General features: G+C 46.2%; 1 protein-coding gene across 14 annotated transcripts in view; it reads left to right on the plus strand.

The window, feature by feature from the left end:
• LOC106568825 (disco-interacting protein 2 homolog C) overlaps positions 1–19,404 on the plus strand; it is a 255,185-nt gene that overhangs the window by 127,438 nt on the left and 108,343 nt on the right. For 7 of the 14 annotated variants that reach the window (XM_045694056.2, XM_082960831.1, XM_082960830.1 and 4 more), the window contains exon 2: positions 19,176–19,253. In XM_045694056.2, coding sequence (XP_045550012.1) covers positions 19,176–19,253 — 78 coding nt within the window. Of the gene's footprint in view, positions 1–11,619; positions 11,885–15,259; positions 15,645–15,706; positions 15,913–19,175; positions 19,254–19,404 lie in introns of those variants that run through there. The other 7 variants (XM_082960829.1, XM_045694063.2, XM_082960832.1 and 4 more) reach the window with 6 other exon arrangements.

The following is a 19,404-nucleotide window of genomic DNA, read 5'->3' on the forward strand; positions in this document are numbered from 1 at the left end:
GCTATGTATCACTGTAGCCTATTATGTCTGGTTTTGAGCTTGGAGTCTGTTTGATAAGGCACTCCCATGGTTAAACCCAATGGTCTTTAGGGTATTACCACACATTTTAGTTATCACTAAAGTAGCTTTCGTTCATAGCCTCAGTCTGAAAAGCACTATTCTCACGATATAGCTCACCACCACGATATAACTCACCACCACGATATAGCTCACCACCACGATATAACTCACCACCACGATATAGCTCACCACCACGATATAACTCACCACCACGATATAGCCCACCACCACGTTATAACTCACCACCACGATATAGCTCACCACCACGATATAGCCCACCACCACGAAATAGCTCACCACCACGATATAGCTCACCACCACGATATAACTCACCACCACGATATAACTCACCACCACGATATAACTCACCACCACGATATAACTCACCACCACGATATAACTCACCACCACGATATAGCCCACCACCACGATATAACTCACCGCCACGATATAACTCACCGCCACGATATAGCCCACCACCACGATATAGCCCACCACCATGATATAACTCACCGCCACGATATAACTCACCGCCACGATATAACTCACCGCCACGATATAACTCACCGCCACGATATAGCCCACCACCACGATATAGCCCACCACCACGATATAACTCACCGCCACGATATAACTCACCGCCACGATATAACTCACCGCCACGATATAACTCACCGCCACGATATAGCCCACCACCACGATATAACTCACCGCCACGATATAACTCACCGCCACGATATAACTCACCGCCACGATATAACTCACCGCCACGATATAACTCACCGCCACGATATAACTCACCGCCACGATATAGCCCACCACCACGATATAGCCCACCACCACGATATAACTCACCGCCACGATATAACTCACCGCCACGATATAACTCACCGCCACGATATAACTCACCGCCACGATATAGCCCACCACCACGATATAGCCCACCGCCACGATATAACTCACCGCCACGATATAACTCACCGCCACGATATAACTCACCGCCACGATATAACTCACCGCCACGATATAACTCACCGCCACGATATAGCCCACCACCATGATATAACTCACCACCACGATATAGCCCACCACCATGATATAACTCACCACCACGATATAGCCCACCACCATGATATAACTCACCACCACGATATAGCCCACCACCACGATATAACTCACCACCACGATATAGCCCACCACCATGATATAACTCACCACCACGATATAGCCCACCACCATGATATAACTCACCGCCACGATATAACTCACCACCATGATATAGCTCACCACCACGATATAACTCACCACCACGATATAGCCCACCACCATGATATAACTCACCGCCATGATATTACTCACCACCATGATATAACTCACCGCCACGATATAGCCCACCACCATGATATAACTCACCACCACGATATAGCCCACCACCATGATATAACTCACCACCACGATATAGCCCACCACCATGATATAACTCACCACCACGATATAGCCCACCACCATGATATAACTCACCACCACGATATAGCCCACCACCATGATATAACTCACCACCACGATATAGCCCACCACCATGATATAACTCACCACCACGATATAGCCCACCACCATGATATAACTCACCACCACGATATAGCCCACCACCACGATATAACTCACCACCACGATATAGCTCACCACCATGATATAACTCACCACCACGATATAGCCCACCACCATGATATAACTCACCACCACGATATAGCCCACCACCATGATATAACTCACCACCACGATATAGCCCACCACCATGATATAACTCACCACCACGATATAGCCCACCACCATGATATAACTCACCGCCACGATATAGCTCACCACCATGATATAGCTCACCACCACGATGTAACTCACCACCACGATATAGCCCAACCATGATATAGCCCACCACCACGATATAGCCCACCACCATGATATAACAAACCACCACGATATAGCCCACCACCACGATATAACTCACCACCACGATATAGCTCACCACCATGATATAACTCACCACCACGATATAGCCCACCACCATGATATAACTCACCACCACGATATAGCCCACCACCATGATATAACTCACCACCACGATATAGCCCACCACCATGATATAGCCCACCACCACGATATAGCCCACCACCATGATATAACTCACCACCACGATATAGCCCACCACCATGATATAACTCACCACCACGATATAGCCCACCACCATGATATAACTCACCACCACGATATAGCCCACCACCATGATATAACTCACCACCACGATATAGCCCACCACCATGATATAACTCACCACCATGATATAGCCCACCACCACGATATAACTCACCACCACGATATAGCTCACCACCATGATATAGCCCACCACCACTGGACTGTGATTGGTGGTAGTTTTGTATTTTGATTTAGATTCACTAAAGTAGCTTTTGTTTGGAGAGCCTCAGAAAAGCCCTCTGTTCTTACGATAGCCCATCACTCCTCTCAAAAAACAGAATGTTGGTTGGTGGTAGTTGGTATTTTGATTTTCCCTAACCGATCACAGTCCAGTGCCACAAAATGCCAGGGAGAAGTCATGTTACGCGGTTGGCAGTCATTTACTGTAGGCCTATAACCTCGTCCATCAGCCAGCTCTCTCTCCATGTGGCAGCACTTGAACGTGGGGACAGGGTTACTGACTGTATAACACTGTCCACTCATCTGTACTTCCTGTGTGTAGGCTAACCTCCCAGTACTGACAATGACTGCATCCCAAATAACACACTTTTACCTATATAGTGCACCCTATGGGCCCTGGTCGAATGTAGCGCACTTCATAGGGATTAGGGGTGTCATTTGAGACATTGACAATGGCTGTGCTCTTCACAGTTGTGTGCCGCAGTTGGCAGCGTCCTGTCTGTCCTGTCTGTCCTGTCTTCTCTCCTGATAGCACTAACTCCAGATCACTACGCTCCGGCTCAATGAAGGTTTACGGCCTGTGACAGGACAGGAGACCTGGGTTCGTCCCCAAATGGCACCCTATTCCTTTTGTAGTACACTGCTTTTAACCTTGGGCCATGTCCAAATACCCATACTTGTGTTCTAAATAGTAGTCTTTTTGGGTGTGCGAAAATAGGAAGTTTGATAGTTTAGGAAGTTTGGAAAATAGTGCTTTAAATGCCAGGATGTCATAGTAATTTAGTCTTCATCAAGTAGAATTTGCTGCATGCTATTGAGAAAGAGAATCGACATTTCACCCAAGTGTATTTGACAACAGCTGATAATCAGATAGTTCTGCAAAAATGAACAATGAAGGGAACAAGGCCCGTTAGTTTACTCTTTCTCATTATGGAGGGAACAAGGCCCGTTAGATTACTCTTTCTCAGTATGGAGGGAACAAGGCCCGTTAGATTACTCTTTCTCAGTATGGAGGGAACAAGGCCCGTTAGATTACTCTTTCTCCGTATGAAGGGAACAGGGCCCGTTAGATTACTCTTTCTCAGTATGGAGGGAACAAGGCCCGTTAGATTACTCTTTCTCAGTATGGAGGGAACAAGGCCCGTTAGATTACTCTTTCTCAGTATGGAGGGAACAAGGCCTGTTAGATTACTCTTTCTCAGTATGGAGGGAACAAGGCCCGTTAGATTACTCTTTCTCAGTATGGAGGGAACAAGGCCCGTTAGATTACTCTTTCTCAGTATGGAGGGAACAAGGCCCGTTAGATTACTCTTTCTCAGTATGGAGGGAACAAGGCCCGTTAGATTACTCTTTCTCAGTATGGAGGGAACAAGGCCCGTTAGATTACTCTTTCTCAGTATGAAGGGAACAAGGCCCGTTAGATTACTCTTTCTCAGTATGGAGGGAACAAGGCCCGTTAGATTACTCTTTCTCAGTATGGAGGGAACAAGGCCCGTTAGATTACTCTTTCTCAGTATGGAGGGAACAAGGCCCGTTAGATTACTCTTTCTCAGTATGAAGGGAACAAGGCCCGTTAGATTACTCTTTCTCAGTATGAAGGGAACAAGGCCCGTTAGATTACTCTTTCTCAGTATGAAGGGAACAAGGCCCGTTAGTTTACTCTTTCTCAGTATGGAGGGAACAAGGCCCGTTAGATTACTCTTTCTCAGTATGGAGGGAACAAGGCCCGTTAGATTACTCTTTCTCCGTATGGAGGGAACAAGGCCCGTTAGATTACTCTTTCTCAGTATGGAGGGAACAAGGCCCGTTAGATTACTCTTTCTCAGTATGGAGGGAACAGGGCCCGTTAGATTACTCTTTCTCAGTATGGAGGGAACAAGGCCCGTTAGATTACTCTTTCTCAGTATGGAGGGAAAAAGGCCCGTTAGATTACTCTTTCTCAGTATGGAGGGAACAAGGCCCGTTAGATTACTCTTTCTCAGTATGAAGGGAACAGGGCCCGTTAGATTACTCTTTCTCAGTATGGAGGGAACAAGGCCCGTTAGATTACTCTTTCTCAGTATGGAGGGAACAAGGCCCGTTAGATTACTCTTTCTCAGTATGGAGGGAACAGGGCCCGTTAGATTACTCTTTCTCAGTATGAAGGGAACAAGGCCCGTTAGATTACTCTTTCTCAGTATGGAGGGAACAAGGCCCGTTAGATTACTCTTTCTCAGTATGAAGGGAACAAGGTCCGTTAGATTACTCTTTCTCAGTATGGAGGGAACAAGGCCCGTTAGATTACTCTTTCTCAGTATGGAGGGAACAAGGCCCGTTAGATTACTCTTTCTCAGTATGGAGGGAACAAGGCCCGTTAGATTACTCTTTCTCAGTATGGAGGGAACAAGGCCCGTTAGATTACTCTTTCTCAGTATGAAGGGAACAAGGTCCGTTAGATTACTCTTTCTCAGTATGGAGGGAACAAGGCCCGTTAGATTACTCTTTCTCAGTATGGAGGGAACAAGGCCCGTTAGATTACTCTTTCTCAGTATGGAGGGAACAAGGCCCGTTAGATTACTCTTTCTCAGTATGAAGGGAACAAGGCCCGTTAGATTACTCTTTCTCAGTATGAAGGGAACAAGGCCCGTTAGATTACTCTTTCTCAGTATGGAGGGAACAAGGCCCGTTAGATTACTCTTTCTCAGTATGGAGGGAACAAGGCCCGTTAGATTACTCTTTCTCAGTATGAAGGGAACAAGGCCCGTTAGATTACTCTTTCTCAGTATGGAGGGAACAAGGCCCGTTAGATTACTCTTTCTCCGTATGGAGGGAACAAGGCCCGTTAGATTACTCTTTCTCAGTATGAAGGGAACAAGGCCCGTTAGATTACTCTTTCTCAGTATGGAGGGAACAAGGCCCGTTAGATTACTCTTTCTCAGTATGGAGGGAACAAGGCCCGTTAGATTACTCTTTCTCAGTATGGAGGGAACAAGGCCCGTTAGATTACTCTTTCTCAGTATGGAGGGAACAAGGCCCGTTAGATTACTCTTTCTCAGTATGGAGGGAACAAGGCCCGTTAGATTACTCTTTCTCAGTATGGAGGGAACAAGGCCCGTTAGATTACTCTTTCTCAGTATGGAGGGAACAAGGCCCGTTAGATTACTCTTTCTCAGTATGGAGGGAACAAGGCCCGTTAGATTACTCTTTCTCAGTATGGAGGGAACAAGGCCCGTTAGATTACTCTTTCTCAGTATGGAGGGAACAAGGCCCGTTAGATTACTCTTTCTCAGTATGAAGGGAACAAGGCCCGTTAGATTACTCTTTCTCAGTATGGAGGGAACAAGGCCCGTTAGATTACTCTTTCTCAGTATGAAGGGAACAAGGTCCGTTAGATTACTCTTTCTCAGTATGGAGGGAACAAGGCCCGTTAGATTACTCTTTCTCAGTATGGAGGGAACAAGGCCCGTTAGATTACTCTTTCTCAGTATGGAGGGAACAAGGCCCGTTAGATTACTCTTTCTCAGTATGGAGGGAACAAGGCCCGTTAGATTACTCTTTCTCAGTATGGAGGGAACAAGGCCCGTTAGATTACTCTTTCTCAGTATGGAGGGAACAAGGCCCATTAGATTACTCTTTCTCAGTATGGAGGAGTAGTACGTTGATATTTGTTGCTTACTTTTTACGTTTTTACTAAACAGTACATTCTGAATAGTATGTCATACTTTTAGTACACATTGACATTTTAGTAAGTCGGCAGGAAGGTGGCAGGTAGGTGGCAGGTAGGTAGGTGGCAGGTAGGTGAGAGGTAGGTAGGTGGCAGGTAGGTGACAGGTAGGTGACAGGTGGGTGCAGGTAGGTGGCAGGTAGGTAGCAGATAGGTGGCAGGTAGGTGCAGGTAGGTGGCAGGTAGGTAGGTGGCAGGTAGGTGCAGGTAGGGGAGGGTAGGTGGCAGGTAGGTAGCAGGTAGGTGACAGGTAGGTAGAAGGTAGGTAGCAGGTAGGTGGCAGGTAGGTGGAAGGTATGTGCAGGTAGGTGACAGGTAGGATAGCAGGTAGGTACAGGTAGGTGGTAGGTAGGTGGCAGGTAGGTGAAGGGTAGGTGGCAGGTAGGTGGCAGGTAGGTGGCAGGTAGGTGGCAGGTAGGTGGCATGTAGGTGGCAGGTAGGTGGCAGGTAGGTGGCAGGTAGGTAGCAGGTAGGTGGCAGGTAGGTGGCAGGTAGGTGCAGGTAGGTTGCAGGTAGGTAGCAGGCAGGTAGGTGCAGGTAGGTGGCAGGTAGGTGACAGGTAGGTGGCAGGTAGGCGGCAGGTAGGCGGCAGGTAGGCAGTATGTAGGTGGCAGGTAGGCAGTATGTAGGTGGCAGGTAGGTGGAAGGTAGGTGGCAGGTAGGTGGTATGTAGGTGGCAGGTAGGTATCAGGTAGGTGTAAGGTAGCCTCGTGATTAGAGCGTTGGGCCAGTAACTGAAAGGTTGCTAGATTGATTCACCGAGCTGACAAGGTGTCGTTCTGCCCCTGTAGGCCGTCATTGTAAATAAGAATTTGTTCTTAACTGACTTGCCTAGTTAAATATAAAAATGTATTACATTTTTTTTTTAAGTTGTAGGCAAGACACATTTCAGACACGGCTCAGGGACTAGGGTGCTATTTGGGACACAGCATAGTGCCCTCAGACGGCAGTAGTGGTGGATGAAAGGCTCTCTGATTTTGACTTGACACACACACACACACACACACACACACACACACACACACACACACACACACACACACACACACAGTATAACAGTCTGCAGAACAATAGGATTCAGGCTGTTTAGTTTGTCACCGTTGAGGCTCAATACATGAAACAGATAAAGGGAGAAGGCTCCAGGTGAAAGACAAAACTCTTTGTGTGTCTGTGGGTTCAACTGTCAGAGGGGGCTGTTTCACCCTTATGGTAAATATTTCTCTGTGTGTGAGTGGCACCCCGCCCAACCTTACTGAAGCTGTAAAGTGTGTTTGTGTTAGATGTGAGTACAAAGCCACAGCAGGACCTCAACAGCCTTATTGGAATGTTCCCTCCTGGTCCATGTTGGACCAGCGCTATGGTCATTCTGGATAGTTCCACTGTAACTCCTTGGCAGTTGGTGACGTGATCTGTGTGCATGTGTGTGAGTCGTCAGCTGGTAGGTGGCCCTGGCAAAGCCTTGGCACAGAGGTCATATTGGCAACACTGCCGATCTGTTACTAGAGCTCTCGTGTGTGTGTGTGTGTGTGTGTGTGTGTGTGTGTGTGTGTGTGTGTGTGTGTGTGTGTGTGTGTGTGTGTGTGTGTGTGTGTGTGTGTGTGCGCTCTTTCTCATAACACACACAGTGGTGTCAGTCAGAATGTCTTGCCCCCCTAACCGAGGTGTTTACAGTGCAGCTGTGTCTTGAGTTTCTCCTCTCCTGACCTCTACTGCAGTTTAACACAGTCAGACAGTCACACAGATGATTGAGTAGCGAAGTAGTGTTCACTCACTTACGTACCTTACCCGACCTCCTGCCTCACTAAACTATAGCTGCGTCCCAAATGGCACCCTATTCCCTACATAGTGCACTACTTTTGACTAGGGCTCTGGTCCAAAGTAGTGCACTATGTAGGGACCTTCAAACTCAACTCTGGACCGTGAAGCCAGTTCTACTGCATGTTTTAATTGTTACCCTCTAATCAGGGACTGATTTAGACCTGGGACACCAGATGGGTGCAATTAATTATCAGGTAGAACAGAAAACCTGCAGACTATGGACCTCGTAGGGTAAGAGTTGAGTACCCCTGATGTAGGGTATAGGGTGCCATTTGGGACACAGCCTATGGCCAGCCCTGACTGACCTGCCTGTCTATCTCAACATTACTAAACTCTCTACTCCATCAACTATAAAGGAAATTCAATGACCATTCTGCTTTTCAGCTTCAGACACACATGATCTAATTCACTGGGGTAGTATTCATTAGGGGGAGAAAATGGACTGAAACAGGTAGGGACTACCTGGACTTGTCCAATAAGAAAAGCTTAGTTTTGTTTTCTGTTGCAAAACGTTTTGCAATGGTGTGCCCTAATGAATATGGCCCAGGTTATAATGAGGTCTGGTGTGTCTATTAACAGGCAGCTGTCATGTTGATGGAAAACCTTTAAGGGGACTCCAGCTGTTTTCTTAGAACTCAGCACTGCAGCATTGACTGACTGACTAACTGAACAGAACCACTAATGACAAGCGATGAAACCGCTGAGTTTGCTGTGAGTTTGCTGTGGCTGAGTTCTGGTTGAGCCATCAGCCCCAGACTGAGACTGCCACCGCCACCAACAGGGTGCCTCTATATGAGTGGTCACAAAATTTTCATCTCAATGTAAACAGGAACAGATTCCCTCCAGAAAATAAGCTTTTAATCTTTACTATGATGCCACAATAACATTGTGGATTAACAATAGCATTGTGGATTAACCATAACATTGTGGATTAACCATAACTGATTGTGTTGTTCTTCTACATTTTCAACTAGATATTCATTACTTGAAAATGATCTAGAAAGAAATAGTCTAGTCAACTTTGTCCGGCTAGATTAAAAACATGTGAAATGGATGAATCTTTAGAGTAGAAACCTGTCCTCGTGTATCTTTTCTTACTTTATATTCTCCAGTTAGGTGACAGATGGCATCTTTATATCTGGGGGGGAATTTACCTATTTCACGTAATTTCTTGGCATATAGTCTGCTGACATCATACTGTTTTCCCCATGGGAGTTTCCTGGCCTCTGGATTGTAAATGTAGTTAGTGAAGTGTGGTCCGATCTGAAAATGGACTCCTTGTGTTCTCTGGCTCTTGCTGGACTTTAATAATGGAAAGAATTACTCTCGGTATGTTGGTCCCTCCCACCACCACCACCAATACCAAAGCCCTCCCCTCCCACCAATATCAAAGCCCTCCCCTCCCACCAATATCAAAGCCCTCCCCTCCCACCAATATCAAAGCCCTCCCCTCCCACCAATATCAAAGCCCTCCCCTCCCACCAATATCAAAGCCCTCCCCTCCCACCAATACCAAAGCCCTCCCCTCCCACCAATACCAAAGCCCTCCCACCAATATCAAAGCCCTCCCCTCCCACCAATACCAAAGCCCTCCCCTCCCACCAATACCAAAGCCCTCTCCTCCCACCAATACCAAAGCCCTCCCCTCCCACCACTACCAAAGCCCTCCCCTCCCACCAATACCAAAGCCCTCCCACCAATACCAAAGCCCTCCCCTCCCACCACTACCAAAGCCCTCCCCTCCCACCAATACCAAAGCCCTCCCACCAATATCAAAGCCCTCCCCTCCCACCAATACCAAAGCCCTCTCCTCCCACCAATACCAAAGCCCTCCCCTCCCACCAATACCAAAGCCCTCCCCTCCCACCAATACCAAAGCCCTCCCCTCCCACCAATACCAAAGCCCTCCCCTCCCACCAATACCAAAGCCCTCTCCTCCCACCAATACCAAAGCCCTCCACTACCACCACTACCACCACTACCAAAGCCCTCCCCTCCCACCACTACCACCACTACCAAAGCCCTCCCTCCCACCACTACCACCACTACCAAAGCCCTCCCCTCCCACCACTACCACCACTACCAAAGCCCTCCACTACCACCACTACCACCACTACCAAAGCCCTCCCCTCCCCTCCCACCACTACCACCACTACCAAAGCCCTCCCCTCCCACCACTACCACCACTACCAAAGCCCTCCACTACCACCACTACCACCACTACCAAAGCCCTCCCCTCCCCTCCCACCACTACCAAAGCCCTCCCCTCCCACCACTACCACCACTACCAAAGCCCTCCCCTCCCACCACTACCACCATTACCACCACTACCAAAGCCCTCCACTACCACCACTACCACCACTACCAAAGCCCACCACTACCACCATTACCACCACTACCAAAGCCCTCCCCTCCCACCACTACCACCACTACCAAAGCCCTCCCCTCCCACCACTACCACCACTACCAAAGCCCACCACTACCACCACTACCACCATTACCACCACTACCACCATTACCAAAGCCCATTGCATCTCAACAATGTCCTGAAAAAAAAACCATGAACACTCAAGGAACGTACCAGATGGCTCTATTCCCTTTGGATCCTGGTCATACGTAGTGAACTATAAATGGAATAGGGTGCCATTTGGGATGCAGTCTCAGCCCTGTTTAGAGCCTGGGAAATTTGTCAGGAAATCTGTGTTATTATATCAAATAGCACAGTATGTCAATGTACTAACAAGCTCAACGTCGCTAGGAATTCCTCCATCTTAACGGTTGTTGCAGAAAGCCTTCTAAAGAGGATGCTATGAATCATTATAGTTTGACAGCAGACAGTGAAATCTAGAGCTGCCCTCCTCCTTTCTACCGTTATAGAAGATAGGCTGATGTTCCAGTAGGCAACAACTGTTGTTGTTATTTAGTAAGGTTCCATATAATTTAGCGAGGTTCCCCCCCAGGTACACGTTTTGGTTTTTGCCCTAGCACTACACAGCTGATTGAAATAACCAACTCATCATCAAGCTTTGACTATTTGAATCAGCTGTGTAGTGCTATGGCAACAAAACATAAACGTTCCCCGTTATGTTGTCATCCAGAGTCACATTTATTTATGTTCCAAGCTATAGCACACAATATTTTACATACAGCAGATTTTTAAGGGACAATTTTTGCCATGTAAAAAATATTGTGGCACTGCTGTCGTCCCGGCCCTACTGTTGTTCTTTTTATTGTTGTTGAGCCGAGCCACCAGAAAGCTCCAGCAGTGCCCCTCCATGTCCTCATTTCCCCAGGTCTCCCCAGGAGCAAGCTAGAGGATCTCTGTCCCCGTGGTGCCTAGGTGCCAACAAACGCCAATTTGTTTGTTTTTGCTGATGTCGGCGGTGATGTCGCCGGTATAGCATGTTTGGGCAGGCAGGTTGGAATGTTCCAACTGGAAAGGTTTTGGAGGGGTGCAGACTGACTCTTCACTGATTGGATTGACCGCCCCTCAGGAAAAAGTGGTTTGTATGGGAAAGCAAAAAAGCTAATTGACAACCAATCGCATGGCTCAAAAGAGAATGAGTGTAATGTGACTGGTTACAAAGGCGGCAGAGGATGTCAGGATACGGTTACCTTTGTTCCTGTGAAATGCCTACATGGTTTGTGTAATGCAAATAAGGGGGTTGTTTTCCTGCATTACCTGCCTGAGCTCTAGATGAGTATTTCCATTGTCTCTGTGGTTTTGGCTGTGTGCTTCAGGAGGGAATAGAGAGACACAGCTCTGCTTTACAGGACACTGTGGTGCTCTGTAGACGTAGGTAGTTTGTCCTAATATCAACAGCTTTTACACCACAACACCTGTGTCCCATTTCTTGGGACTGGATATGCTGGGTGAGTACAATGTGTATTGTAGATATTAACAGGTGCCTGTAGACGCACCGTTTACATCTTTTGATTCTATAACAGTGAGAGCTAACGCCTCCATTAGCATGGTACTTGTAGTCCTCTGCATCTTTTGATGTGTTTATTCACACAATATTGCAGCATAACAGGCATTCTTGAACTGGCTTTTCTCCTGTTGATGGCTTAGCCTGGAATTTGTCCCTGTTTAGTTCATAGCTAGATAGCTGGAATTTGAAGCGCGTGTGTTTTGGGTATATACAGTCTGAATGTGTGCACGGTGGACCATGGTCTTTGATGGGACTCTGGGGCCCTGGCCACCTGTGAGGGGCTAACCAGACTATTTGCATTGACCCCCCCCCCTTATTTTATTCTTAGTTATTGCTATTTTTTGCTTTGACTCTCTTGCAAAGGCTCAACGTACACCCACTAGTCTCTAACCACACACTCACACATACTACACTGACACTCCAACACACACACACACACACATTCCTTCACACTCTTCACATACACTGCTGCCACTCTCTTAGCTATGCATAGTCACTTTACCCCTACATAAAATTAACGAATGAATATTTATTTGTGTCAAATCGCCAGTTGATATATAAACAAACATTACAATAAGTCACTGTGATAATTCAGTGATAATTCTTCTTCCAGTGTTCTCTGCAGTGCTCTTTGCAGTGCGCATCGAATAAAGAGTGAATACTACATAGTAAATAAGGTTTTCCAAACAATAATTATATCCCTAGAGCAGTACATAACATACATACAGTACCAGTCAAAAGTTTTAGAACACCTACTCATTCCAGGGTGTTTCTTTACTTTGACCAATTTCTACATTGTAGAATAATAATGACGTCAACTATGAAATAACACATGAAATCATGCAGTAACCAAAAAAGTGTTTAAACAACTTCCTGACGTCTTGATGTTTCTTTAATATATCCACATAATTTCAGACCAGAGGACATTTCTCCAAAAAGTACGATCTTTGCCCCCATGTGCTGTTGCAAACCGTAGTCTGGCTTTTTTATGGCAGTTTTGGAGCAGTGGCTTCTTCCTTGCTAAGCGGCCTTTAAGGTTGTCGATATAGGACTCGTTTTACTGTGGATATAGATACTTTTGTATCTGTTTACTCCAGCATCTTCACAAGGTCCTTTGCTGCTGTTCTGGGATTGATTTGCACTTTTTGCACCAAAGTATGTTCATCTCTAGGAGACAGAACGCGTCTCCTTCCTAAGCGTAATGACGGCTGCGTGGTCCCATGGTGTTTATACTTGCGTACTATTGTTTGTACAGATGAACGTGGTACCTTCAGGTGTTTGGAAATTGCTCCCAAGGCTGAACCAGACTTGTGGAGGTCCACAATTTTTGGCTAGATTTCTTTTGATTTTACCATGATGTCAAGCAAAGAGGCACTGAGTTTGACGGTAGGCCTTGAAATACATCCACAGGTGCACCTGCAATTGACTCAAATGATGTCAATTAGCCCATCAGAATCTTCTAAAGCCATGACGTAATTTTCTGGAATTTTCCAAGCTGTTTAAACTTAGTGTATGTAAACTACTGACCCACTGGAATTGTGATACTGTGAAATCTGGAAACAATTGTTGGAAAATTACCGTAAATTCCAGACTATAAGCCGCAACTTTTTTCCCAGGCTTTGAACCTCGCGGCTTAAACAATGACGCGGCTAATATATGGATTTTTCCCGCTTTCAATTTAATTTTTTTTCAAAAAAACACATTCTGTGACGTGCTCAGTTTTTTGGCGGCATGAAGCTTTCATTAGACCGATGAAATTGCCGAACGGGTTAAGATCAAACAACTTTTTTGTTTACTGTTTAGATTAAATCGAGCGCTCTCAAACTTCCCATCATTCTGATTACGGTAGTCATTTTGTCACCCTCATCATGGCAAAGACATGGAGAAATGCATATGATGCAGCTTTCAAGTTGAATGCGATTGATCTGGCTGTTGGAAAAGGAAATAGAGCTGCTGCACGGGAGCTTGGTCTTATTGAGTCGATGATAAGACGTTGGAAACAGCAGCGTGAGGAATTGACTCAGTGCAAAAAGACAACTAAAGCTTACTGCAAATGTTTTATTTTTTGTTACAAGCCGTGTTTCGTTAAAGCCTGTGTAAAGTTCATTTGTTTCAATGTACTGGTAGGCACCTGCGGCTTAGACTTATTTATGTTCAAAATAATATATTTTTTAATTCAGTGGGTGCGGCTTATATTCAGGTGCGCTTAATAGTCCGGAAATTACGGTACTTGTCATGCACAAAGTAGTTGTCCTAACCGACTTGCCAAAACTATAGTTTGTTATTAACAAGAAATGTGTGGCGGGGTTGTAAAACTCGTTTTAATGACTCCAACCTAAGTGCATGTTAACTTCCCACTTCAACTGTGTAAATATGTACATACAGTATTCTCAACTAACCTGTACCCCCCGCTCATTAACTAGGTACCGGTACCCATTGTATTTAGCCTTGTTTTCTGTTAATATTTTTCCTTCAGTTCATTTAGCAAATTTTTCGTACTTTTTAAAACTGTTAGGGGCTCGTAAGTAAGCGTGTCACAGTAAGGTCTACCCCTGTTGTATTCGGTGCATGTGAAAAATACTATTTCATTTGAACTCCAGCTGCACCTCTGTCTGAAGTCAGTCAGCTTGCCTTTGTAGATTTCTGCTCTGATTTACAGACAAACTTTAGATGCTCAAGGCTTTGAGTCTAAGTGCCTCCTGAGTTCCCATTCACCAACTATAATGAGTTAGACAGATTTGGTATCCGCTGACCAGTAACATCTCAGCACTTTTTTTTTTATTTTTCATTGATAGCTGAACCTTGGGACATGAACCTTAAAGATCCACACTGGATCTGTGCCCCAAATGGCTCCTTATTCTCTGTATAGTGGACTACTTTTGACTGGGGCCCAAAGGGCTCTGGTCAAAAGTAGTGCACTGTATAGGGAATAGGGTGCCATTTGGGGGACACCAAGGGACCTGGTTTATTGTACAGTAAGCATCTGTACTGTCCGCCTGCAGTATGTAGTGTACAGTAGCCTGTCTGTAAAGTGGGCCCTGGCTGTGATGACCATATAAGCCTGGGTTGGCCGGGGAGCCACAGGGAAGGGAAGGGTCCGTTAGTGAGGCTCAGGCAGCAGGCATCGCCTAAAAAGGAAACGGTGCTGATTTGATTGTTTCCCCCATTACATCCAGCAGAGATAAACATTGTGATGCAGAGGAAGGGAGAGGGAGGAACATTCTCCGGGGGGGGGGGGGGGGGCTGGGTGAAGGCGGGAGAGAGTGAGTGAGTTTTACCCGTCATGTCAGTCCAGTCTTTACTTTCAGACGACCCTGGGCAGCTATGGTAGCGTTTCGTAAACATTCCTGGGAGAGGACTAGGATCGAGCATACCATTCCTCCCATTTCTACTCCTCCTCCTCATCTCCTCCTCCTCCTGTCCCTCTACTCTTCCTCCACCTCCTCCTTTCCCTTCCTATTCTATGGTCAAAGACTCTTATTGTTTTCTACACTGTTGTGTTGTGTGGTTCTCCTTTCTCTTTCATATGCTGGCACAAAGCCTCCTGCAGCAGCAGCACAGACAACTGAGTTCCTGGGGACAATCTATGAAAAGGAAAACTGAGCTTTAAATGTCGAAAACCTGGGCAAAGAAAGCAGAGTGATAATGGGTGTGTCTGTCTAGCGGTATGGGTTACAACCTTTGTCAGCACTGAAAAGCAGGTAGGACTTCTTTGTCCAACTCACCATTTTCCTGTGCAGTAATCATTTCATGTGTTAGTGCCAAAACTAGCACTGTGAGTATGGTGGCTACTGGGCTACACCCTGCAATTGACTGTGAGGATGCTAGCCTACAAGGACTGTAATGATTGCGCTCTTGTATGGCCTCTTTGGTGCACAGTGTTTTAGAAACCAAAGGAAATTCTGAAAGGGAAGGAGTCTCTGAAAGGAAATATAAGGACTGAGCATTGGATGGATGGAGTCTAGTACAGTATGTATCTTAAATTATTCATAGCACGAAGCAGCTTACTGAGTAGCTATAGAAAGCATCAGGCATAAATCACTGTACTATACAGAATAGTGAAGACTGCATGCATATTTTAGTGTTAAGCTCTGTTGCACTTGAACTTGGTGCTAATTATTTCCACAAGTGTTCTTTCCAGAAGTAAGACGTGATTAAAACCATCTGCATAAAGGGTTTATACAGTAATTATCTAGGGTTGCCTCTGGTATTCATTCTTAATGTATTGACTCATCAGTGCTCAAAGCTCTTCAAATGTCTTTAACTGTAAGGGAGCATTCCACAAGGCGTCCTATTCCCTTTGTGCCCTACTTCTGGCCAGAACCCTATATAGGGTGTAATTTGGGACACTACCTATATGTTAAGTCACCATCTATGTGGCATTGTCTTTCAGTCAACAAGGGACCTCTTTATTATGTGGTTCTCAGTGGCTTGTGATCAGTGGCTTGTGATCAGTGGCTTGGGCTAGGTCTAAGTTAAGAGTGGCTGCTGTCAGCCCCGTCTGTGGAAACCTACCTCTTGTTTCTGTCTCGCAGATGGGTTCTCATAAACAGCTGTAGCAGCAGCACTGTGGGAGGGACGTCATGATGAGTCACCCTCAATGTTAAAGAGCCTCGTCGTTCGTTGTCTCCTGCGGTCTCCTCTCCTGCTCTGAAGGACACGACTGAGGCTGTTTCCCAAATGGGGCACTATTCCCTATGGGCCCTGGTCAAATGTAGTGCACTACGAAGGGATTCGTGTGCCATTAGAGAGGCAGTTTGAGGATGAGCTCTCTCACTGGGTCTTAAACAGAACTTCGCCCCAAAGCTGGCTGGGTAAATGTGCTAAAGCCATCAAACAGGTTGCATACCATACAGTCAGACAGACGCCAGCGTCATCTCCGCTCTCACTCTTTCTGTCTCTCTCTCTCTCATCTCTCTCTTTCTGTGTCTGTTCTTCTGGGTTACAGCTTGATGCAGCACGAGCTCATCAGGAAATCTCTAATCCAGATCTAGAGAAGTTGACTCTCAAATGAATTTCAGTTTGGCTTGGATCGTTTCCCCGACTATCAGTGCATCGTGCCAAGAAGATGCTTGGTGTGTGTAAAGCTTCACAGTGGGTTGTGCTGTAACCTATGTTATTCAGTCATGGTATCTTTGGCGTGCCACGCATTGGTGCAGACTTCACGTGTGTGTCCGTCCGCTCTGTATGCCTGAGACAAGGTCAGGCCTCCTTCCAGACAGCCTTCTGTTCAACCAGACTGGGCTGGTATAGAGACTATGGTAGTTTGGTTAAATATTCATATGTTTACCAGTCCCTGCTGCGCTGCTGCGTCCAGTCTCACTGGGGTGGGAGCACTCCTACTGGAGATGCTAATTAGTACCATGTGCCCTGCCTCCCCCTCTGCTTCCTCACACCGCTGACTCCCTCCCCCATCGGCCTTAACCCCCTCTGTCCTCTCTGTTTCAAAATATAGAATACATGATGACTGTTTAAGGGATTCCAAAAGCCTGGTCAACACTACATGGCAAAAAGTATGTGGACAACCCTTCAAGTTAGTGGATTCGGCTATTTCAGCCACATTGTTCATTAGGAGTTTCATGAAATGGGTTTCCTTGGCCGAGCAGCCGCACACAAGCATAAGATCACCATGCACAATGCCAAGCGTCAGCTGGAGTGGTGTAAAGCTTGCCGCCATTGGACTTTTGAGCAGTGGAAACGTGTTCTCTAGAGTGATGAATCACGCCTCATCTGGCAGTCTGACAGATGAATCTGGGTTTGGTGGATGCCAGGAGAACGCTACCTGTCTGAATGCATAATGTCAACTGTAAAGTTTGGTGGAGGAGGAATAATGGTCTGGGGCTGTTTTTCATGGTTTGGGCTAGGCCCCTAAGTTCCAGTGAAGGGAAATGTTAATGCTACAGCATACGATGACATTCTAGACGATTCTGTGCTTCCAATTTTGTGGCAACAGTTTGGGGAAGGCCCTTTCTGTTTCAGCATGACAATGCCCCCGTGCACAAAGCGAGGTCCATACAGAAATGGTTTGTCGAGATCGGTGTGGAAGAACTTGACTGGCCTGCATAGAGCCCTGACTTCAACCCCATCGAACACTTTTTCGGATGAATTGGAACGCCCATTGTGAGCCAGGCCTAATCGCCCAACATCAGTGCCCGACCTCACTAATACTCTTGTGGCTGAATGGAAGCAAGTCCCCGCAGCAATGTTCCAACATCTAGTGGAAAGCCTTCCCAGAAGGGTGGAGGCTGTTATAGCAGCAAAGGGGAGGACCAACTGCCTATTAATTCGCATGATTTTGGAATGAGATGTTCGACAAGCACATATATTTGTACATGTAGTGTATTATTGACAGTCCTGTTCTTTTTATGTATTGCTGTTTTCTTGAACAGACCTGGGTATTACTGCACTTTAATGGACAGTACTGCTTTTACTATGAGTTTAAAGTTGCCTTTATACACCTCTTAATGTAAGCCTTCCAGTTGAAACTGTATGCTCTGCATCTTCAATGCCTGAAGTGTTACAATGTCCATGTTGTTCAGCCACATGCTGTCATGAATGTTGTGTCCATCAGTGTCATCAATGCTCTACTGTGGTTGGTTGAGCCTGTTGCTGCTCATTCCTTATCCACTCCGGTCATTGAGTTCAATCAAAGTGGATTTGCCTGCCAACACACACACACACACAGTCAGTCACATCTGCTTCCCCTGCTCTGAGAGCTACAGACAGCTAATATGTCCGTGGTTAAAGAAGCCAGATCTTGTGACTAGCGTCCGAGCTCTCTCCCCCTTCCTCCTCCCTCTTTCCCCCAGCCTCTCCTTATTACCTGTGAGGGCACCAGGCCTTGGTGAGTAATACACACTGGCAGCTGGGACTCTGTCGTATTTATCACTGACACTTTACTACAGTCACTGCAATCATCTACTCCAGCTAGGCTACTACCCAATCCACACTTCTCTCCTTCCTTGTTCCTCACTCCCTTGTTCTCTCTGTCGCTTCCTGTTTGTCCAACCTAGCGCCAAACACCGATCTTCAGCATAAAAAAGGACACAGCGTAGCAGCGACTAAGCAAACAGTTTAGCCTGTTGTATACTGTCATCTGCTGATGCCATGGATAGTGTGGTCTGGTATCAGTGATACTGTAGCAGCATGCAGATCTCTGAATAGGCCTAAGCTTCTATTCTTCTATATCCTTCCGTTTCACTAACGGTAGTTTTCCTCTCCTCCTTTGGCAGGTGACATCACACAGAAAGGCTATGAAAAGAAGAGGTCCAAATTAATTGGGGCCTTCCTCCCTCAGGCACCAGGTAAAGGTAAATACCCCTCCAATCAAAACAATAACGATGTCTGTCTCAACTAATCTGGAAATAGTGATATGGATTCTGGAGTAGAGTTCTGAAATAATATGGATTCTGGAGTAGAGGTCTTTGTTTTAGACTGTATACCTCAAACCCAAAGCTTGTT

The sequence above is a fragment of the Salmo salar genome, chromosome 14 (assembly GCF_965601325.2).
Source record: "Salmo salar chromosome 14, fSalSal1, whole genome shotgun sequence".
Lineage (NCBI taxonomy): Eukaryota > Metazoa > Chordata > Actinopteri > Salmoniformes > Salmonidae > Salmo > Salmo salar.